Source organism: Austrofundulus limnaeus, unplaced genomic scaffold (assembly GCF_001266775.1).
Source record: "Austrofundulus limnaeus strain Quisiro unplaced genomic scaffold, Austrofundulus_limnaeus-1.0 Scaffold466, whole genome shotgun sequence".
Classification (NCBI taxonomy): Eukaryota; Metazoa; Chordata; class Actinopteri; order Cyprinodontiformes; family Rivulidae; genus Austrofundulus; species Austrofundulus limnaeus.
Genome location: NW_013952868.1, coordinates 240,461 through 248,150, shown reverse-complemented (window position 1 = coordinate 248,150; position 7,690 = coordinate 240,461). Strand labels below are relative to the sequence as shown.

The following is a 7,690-nucleotide window of genomic DNA, read 5'->3' as shown; positions in this document are numbered from 1 at the left end:
GAGCCTTATTTAAAAGTTAAAACAGCAAAATATGAACAGGTTTTTTTTTTTAAAACATCAAGTGGTTTGAAGGTTAAAGGTTGCCTTCTTAATTAGACCAATCTAATGAAGTGTAAAGAGAGTTAATTTCATTACAGTAGATGTTTATCAGAGAACGCTGTAGCTAAATTTAAAGAATCTCTTCCATCTTTATTTTCCTCTGTCTTACAGAATAATGTAACACAGAACAGTAACTTAGATGGTCTTGTTGATAATATTACAACTTTAATGCAAACTTATCTTAATGAAATTGCTCCACTAAAAAAGAAAGATATCGATCGGAGGAAGCCGACTCCTTGGTTTAATTCAGAGTTACGTTCTTTAAAACAGGCATCTAGAAAACTTGAGGGAAAATGGCGCTCCACTAACATAGAAGAATCTTATTTAACCTGGAGAGACAGCCTGCTAACCTATAAGAAAGCTAGAACTTTATATTATTAATCTTTAATAGAAAAGAATAAAAACAATCCCAGGTTTCTGTTCAGTACTGTAGCTAGACGAATGAAAAGTCCTCTCTCTGTTGAGCCATGTATCCCTATAACACCCTCAGCAGAAGTGTCTACACATACTTCATTGTCTGTGCTTTTGTCTGTAACATTAGCAAAATATCTTRTGAAACACTGGACCAATTTGAATGAAATTCAGAAAGTAATCACTGGATGTTCTTTATGTATACTGTCCTACCCATCATGCTGGCTTTGAACTATGGCAAGTTGGTGACAATTATATTTGGGAACATATACTTTAGTGTCATGTTTTTTGAAAATTGTCCTCTCTCTCTGCAATTTTCTGTTTGTGCTTCAGTAATAAAGACAAACTTCACCTTTATTCCTTTTACAGTCATTTACATGACTCAGTTTATATAGGAGAAATGACAATAATATGACCTTAATAAACGCAATATACTGGTCAAGAAGCTGTGAATAATTAGTTGTACATAAAGTACAATTTTGGACGAATTGTGCATAAAGTTATTCTGGAGCTCTGGGCCCTAATATGAAAATCCACCCACCCTTTGTAAACTTGCTGCTCTCCCCTAGCCAGTCCCTCCACTGTGGTGTCCTTGAGGATTGTGTTCACACCCTTGTCCACGGTCACCTGGGCAATGCCTGCTCCCATTAGACCCGCTCCCAAGATGGCAAGTGTTCTGCAAACAAACAAACACACACATAATACACAATCTAGCTGCCACTAATCACAGGCTCGGCTTTGTTGTCCCCAGCACAAACTTCAACAAGGCTGAAAAGGTCAGAAATAAGAAAATAAGGTGACAGTTGTCCCACATCCCTTCATGCTTACTTTACTTCTCTTTGAGGCGCTCCAAAGCGATTCTTCTTGCAGGCCACTTGACCATGATACAGACCAATCAGGGCTGCTGATTCGGAYGTTTTCGCCAGCTGACCAAAATTCTGTGAAAATATGTGGATATAACTGTCTGTTTACWGACACAAAGAGGTTGTTCAAACACGTTTAAAATGGTATTAGCTCAGTCAGATAGTGCTAAATACAGGTCTGAATGCTCTCAATGCACWTTGAAAACCTTTTTACTCAAGCTACCTTCACAGGTAGGACTATTTTTATCCATTTATGTTGGTAGTCTGAAAATWATCAGTTCCAATCCTCAATGTAGGATTTCCTACTGAACTGATGTGACCCCTCACATACACACACAAATACATATATAACATTACTAATAACTATGTAGCATTAACTAATACTATATTTCCAAATATGTATTGACTCGGGAGCTAATGAGAAAGCTAATAGGCTAAAGTGAGGTTCTCCAATCCATGAAACAGCTCTTTCCACATTTTCCTTTACAGGATGAGTCATGTCTACATTCTCCTGCCTGTCAACACACTCTGGTTGACAGAGGATTTGCGCTCAATATCTGGTTTCATTTAATATATCTGATCGTCAGACATTGTCCAGAATAAACCTTCCAGTTGAATAGAGCTCACAGCCTCACGTTAAAGGATTTAGTAATCATCATCGTTTACCCAGAATGCTTTGCGGCACAAATAACATGGAGCCGTCTGTGTGACAATATATATATTTTTAATTTATAAAAACTATATAGCCTACAGTGTTTTTACAGGCTTGTTTTAATAGTTGAAGTAAATATTTATCAAATAATGTCTAATGTTACAACTAGTCGGTAGGGTTACGTGGTATTAATAATTTTAATACAGCGGTAAAATCTTTAGAAAATACCGTGATATATGGTTACAGGGGTGGCGGTTGTGTGGTGGTCTATGCATGTTGAGTAAATATGTGCTCTGGATGGGATGTAGTGTAATCAAAGTGTATTACAGGACATGCAACAGGAAAGTTGTCTTTGGTTTAATGTTTGATTAAAGGGGCTGCTGTGGTCACTGGCAGCTAATGTGTTGTGTCAATAYGAACAACAGATAAAGCAGCATATTGTCGCATTATAGTCACCTAATAAAACACAGTGCTGGTTGTTGTGTTTACAGCAAAGCATGTGCTGCATCATGTCAGCATTGTGTTTCCCTGTGGTAGGTTTTGTGGGGTAGGCAGTGTACCACCAGGTGYGGACAGTGGTGTCAGAACTGACTGTTTCCAGGCAAATCGCCTAAAACTGATTGAAAAAGGTTTCATAACAAGTCTGAACAGCCCCTAATGATGCTGATGATGTAGACTAACAAACTTTACCTGAGACTCTGCCAAGTATCCAGCATCTGGGCCTTGTTCAATTCCAGTCTTCACACACTGGAAGGGACAACAAAGAGAAATAATCATAAATCAGAGATACATAACAACAGTTCAAGGAAATTGTTTCCATCAAAGGAGATTTGACTTACTTCAATTATTTTAAGGGGTGCTGGATAAAGTCCTTTGCTCTGTTTCATGACTTTATCATGGACAGTTTTGAAAAGTAGATTCCGTACAAACTCAAAGCTCATCCCATAGTCTTGAATTTCTACAAAAGGCAGAGCGTCAATGTTAATCAGAACAAAACTAACTTGGGTTCCAACAGAAAAAAAACACCAAATAAAGGCAGAAAACTTACTCTGCATCATGTTTTTCTGTTTGTGAAGGGAAATCTTCTTATTGGCTATGTCTCTGGCACATTCAACAGCAACTTCTTCCAGGTATTCAATTGTTCTTTCCTCTGGACTCTTCAGTCCAGGCCCTGGACCACAAACCACAACAAACCTTTTAATCATCTTGACTCAAAGATGAAAAGCTCAGTTTACTACCCCTACTTCCAACAGTATTTTAAGTATTTATTTAAAGCACTTTGKTGTTGAGTTTTTACCAAGAGGGTCTACAAGTTGGTGGACAAGCCCCATCTTCTTGGCTTTATCTGCCCTTATGTTTTTTCCTGTTAGCATCATGTCAAAGGCACTGGGAACTCCAACCTACAAGGTGTAAAAGCAGATGCAGGCAAACAGGCTAATTAATACAATCAGTTTGAGAAGCTGAAATCATTTCATAATAGCACCGAAACCTAACATAAGGGTCTGTCATTAGTCAGGACGTGTCAAACAGATATTCTTTCTTCCAAACCAAATTTTCAGTACTTTCTTTCTAACAAACATTCACATTCGCTGATGTCCCCCCGTCGTCATTCATTACTGACCMACTGTTAGCAGTTTTGTTGGAATCATCACACAGGTAATTATTATCCACCATGGTGAATAACAGTTACCACACTTTTCTTCGTATTGACTGAAGAGAGGACTAGTGTCAGATCATTGAAAATGGGGGCAATTACAAACAAGAGAAACATAATTTCAGTACCAACCAATTTAGGTAGTCTTTGTGTCCCACCAGCTCCTGGTAAAAGACCCAGCATTACTTCAGGAGTACCCAGAATGGTTTTCTTGCTCTTTGTTGCAATTCTGTACTGGCAGGCAATGGCGAACTAAAACACACAAAAAAGCCCATTACAGAAGACATTTTTAATCCATTCTCTTTAAACAAAAAGTATTTTAATTTACCTCCAAACCTCCTCCTAAACAAGAACCATTGATGGCTGCAACAATAGGCTTCGGGGATTTTTCAATCTTCTCAAACATCTTCTGTCCTTCCTGAGAAAGTTTACTAACTTCTTCCGCACTCTTGCAAGCCTGAATCATACTGCAGGTGTACAAGTGAGTGTTTTAATACTGTAGATTCTATAGTAATTTCTAAATACTATTATGAAAACAAAAAATGAAGAAGTAGTTAAATCTTATGTGTCTTACTTAATATCAGCTCCTGCAATGAAACACCCTGGCTTTGAGGAGATGAGGACAGCACTTTTAACAGCATCATTGGCCCACACTTCATCCATAACTTCTGTCATCTCCTTTTGCATTTGAATGGACAGTGTGTTAACCTGGAGGAACACATGACAACAAAGGTCACATTTGCTCTTCTGAATTCAAGAGAACCGACTTCAGATTTGCTTCAGAAGAGCCCACACCTTGGAGTTTGGGTCGTTAATTCGGACAACGGCAACATCACCCTTGACTTCATAATTCACATGGGTTCGGGCTAAAAAATAGACAAAGAAGAGTGAAAATAGAGCAGTAGACTGGGAGGCTAAGCTAATCACATATGGTGTAGATCTTTATAAATTACCAAACATGGCAGAAGCTACGGAGAAGGTTCGAAACGTAGGGCCTGGGGAAAAAAAAGGCAGCACAGTGGAACATTAATACAGTTGTGATRCATGCTTTATTACTATTAACACAAATAAAAAATTGTACTATTTACACCTACAAATTCAAGGCCTAGTATGCCTGTAAGAGGCATTTGGCACATTGACCACTGCCTTTCAATTCAATTCAAATTCAAACGCAAAAGTTTTTCTCACGCAAAGGTTTTAAATTGGCATCAGCAAGAGAAGAGGGGACAGAGTACAGGCCTTTTGGTCAAACCTTGAAACATGTTATGCACAATCCCAAGTGAATTGGTGGGATCTGTTGGTACTTAAAGTGTTATAACTCTCAGCTACACATCCAACTGTAGCCCAATATTAGTAAAAATTGACTGAGTTATATCCATTCCTGTGTTGGCTCAGATCAGTTCACTGTGATGGCCAACTTGAAGTGAGTTGATTCCAAATGCTCTAGAGTTGAAGCTGAACATTAGGGGTGTAAGAAAATATCMATACACTGAAATATCGCGATATTTCATTTCCCGATACTGTATCGATATTCTAAAGCCCTGTATCAATTTTTAATTAAGGTTTAAAATGTCAGCCTTCTTGCCAGCCATTCACCTTTATGTTGTAGTTCAGCCTCTGACCACTAGTTAGCAGCAGTGAGCCAGACATTTGGCTCCTCTACTTCTTGAGCGCCAGAGTAAGGGTAGCATTAGCATTGTGAGTAAACATTAGCTTTTCTTTTTTTTTTATTTCAGTAAGAGGTTTTTATTTAATAGAATTTTTGGACAAAAAAAATCACAATATATTGCAGTATACTGCCTTGCTTACAGTATCGCAATATATCGGGATATATCGTATCGTGACCCCTCTGTTATGATATGTATCTATCGCCAAATTCTTGCCAATACACAGCCCTACTGAACATCCAACAACTACTTTTTGAAAGTTTCATTGAAACCCATCCAGTGGTTCATGAGATAATGCTTAATTTTAAAAAGCAGATTTTTTTTTTGGCAATTATGCTACTAACCCACCAAATTTGAGCTCAATTTCTGTAAAATTGATAAGAGTTACAGCCACTTTTGAGTTTGCTTAAATCACTTAGATGTGGCAGCCATCTTCAGTGGGATTAGCTCCAGAAGTAACCAGGTGTAGATGTAGATTAAGTGATTAATTCCTGAGCTTTTAAATAAAATCCATCCCCTGGATTATGAGATATTTTGCAAACATGAACATGAGCAAATACATTATCGACTTTTGACGGCGGGCGATAGCAAAAAAAAAAGGGTTTAAAATAATTTCATAATATGAACATCTGATGTGTTTATGATATATGCTCACAAGACTGCTACGACATCAGCCGCCTYGGCCATTCCAGGCAATCTGACAGAAAGATGACCCTTCACCTACTTTCTGCCTCCTACTCTGCACACAGCGGATAGCACAATGGCGAATGAATGGCAAATACTTCAAATCCTCCTATTAACCATCCAAATAGGGTTTTATAATGGACGAAGTTTGGACCTTAAGCAAAACAATTTATCCAAACTTTTATTTTTTAAAACCGGACTCTCTTGGCTGTAAATGTTTCCATAGAATCGAGATAGTAGCACAAGTAAAAGGATTACACTTAAGTTCTCTGCTTATAACAAAACGGTTTTAAAGTTATTATAATTTTATGTTCAAGTTGTTAAATGTATAGTTGAAACATCAAAATACCCGTGTTGTGACATACAACACTACAGTACATTTCTACACAAGATTCTGGCTACTAGCTAATTTAACCAGCTTTGAGGCTAATTATCCTCGTAGAGCACATTGCTATCCGCGAATTTCCCTACCTACTCGCACACGATTTTATTATTTTTATTTAAAGACAAAATTAGTGGACGCTACCTGTAATGAGAGCATACCGCCTTGCTGACAATCTAGAGAGAACACCAAAGGCTCTAACACCAGCCATGTTGGAAGCGGAGGTCAATCTGGAAGTGCTAGCCTAGCTAGCTGCCCACTATCACTGCTGCTGCAGAAAGGGACGTTGATTGGTTGTCTTTCAATAACGTCGCATTTCATTGGTCGTTTCAAAGAACTCGTATCTAATTGGATGTTACGAGTACACGCTCTATTCAAGTCGTTCAATTTAAACGTGCTTTAATTTTAAGCCATAAAGTTGGTTATCCTCCGGTTATTCCATATAACTCTGTTTTAAGTGTATAAAAAAAGAAAACTCTGGTATATTTAATTATATATTTTTTATTCAATTCGTTTAATCAACCGATATAGGTATTGCTGAAAATTGCATTTGCAAGTTTACYGCATATCTCCCGTGACCAGCTATGGATGGATGGAAGTGTAGGACTACTAAAAAATATCAAACATCTGAAATAAAACAAACARTTAGTTGCAATAGCAACATGGTACCACAAGATAGAGGCAGAATTCAGTTTGTTTGTATCAMGTACACAACGCACACTCCAGCTCCCATATAAGGATTGTAATTTAAATAGACTAAATTAATTAGTTCTGACAAACACCAACAATAAAATACAGTTTTTACATTAGTATATAGCTTAGATTGCATTATGTTTTGCATGATCTTTGTGATTTCGAGTAGAAATTGAGGTAAAAAAAATACCTCCATAGGAAATTCAATGCATCTAGGCCTATACATTTTGAAATAAATTACAACATATTTTTGTGTTATAATTGAACATTTACCACATATTAATATGCATTTTCCACTTGACATTGTTTAGGGGGGAAGTGCTTAAACAGGGTTATTCCATAGAGATTATATACAGTAATCTTGTTTTATATTATAGCCTATCTATGCGTTGATCAGAGCACAAGTATAATATTACTTTAGACGTCACATTCATACTGGTTTGACCAACATCGTCTAAAAACTAAAACAATACATATTTTAATATAGATTTGTCAGATTTTGAAGATGTATCAACAATCTGATTCATCCATCCATCCATCCATCCATCCATCCATCCATCCATCCATCCATCCATCCATCCATCC

General features: G+C 37.3%; 1 protein-coding gene across 1 annotated transcript in view; it reads right to left on the bottom strand.

The window, feature by feature from the left end:
• hadhab (hydroxyacyl-CoA dehydrogenase trifunctional multienzyme complex subunit alpha b) overlaps positions 1–6,671 on the bottom strand; it is a 12,875-nt gene extending 6,204 nt beyond the window's left edge. Inside the window, exons 1-12 of the mRNA XM_014025293.1 lie at positions 6,557–6,671; positions 4,633–4,674; positions 4,475–4,545; positions 4,254–4,387; positions 4,008–4,146; positions 3,812–3,931; positions 3,323–3,425; positions 3,074–3,196; positions 2,865–2,983; positions 2,716–2,772; positions 1,339–1,448; positions 1,052–1,186 (exon numbers count right to left, since the gene is read on the bottom strand). Of these exons, the coding sequence (XP_013880747.1) occupies positions 1,052–1,186; positions 1,339–1,448; positions 2,716–2,772; positions 2,865–2,983; positions 3,074–3,196; positions 3,323–3,425; positions 3,812–3,931; positions 4,008–4,146; positions 4,254–4,387; positions 4,475–4,545; positions 4,633–4,674; positions 6,557–6,623 (1,220 nt within the window). The 5' untranslated portion in view covers positions 6,624–6,671. The remainder of the gene's footprint in view (positions 1–1,051; positions 1,187–1,338; positions 1,449–2,715; positions 2,773–2,864; positions 2,984–3,073; positions 3,197–3,322; positions 3,426–3,811; positions 3,932–4,007; positions 4,147–4,253; positions 4,388–4,474; positions 4,546–4,632; positions 4,675–6,556) is intronic.
• Between the last annotated feature and the right edge of the window lie 1,019 nt (positions 6,672–7,690).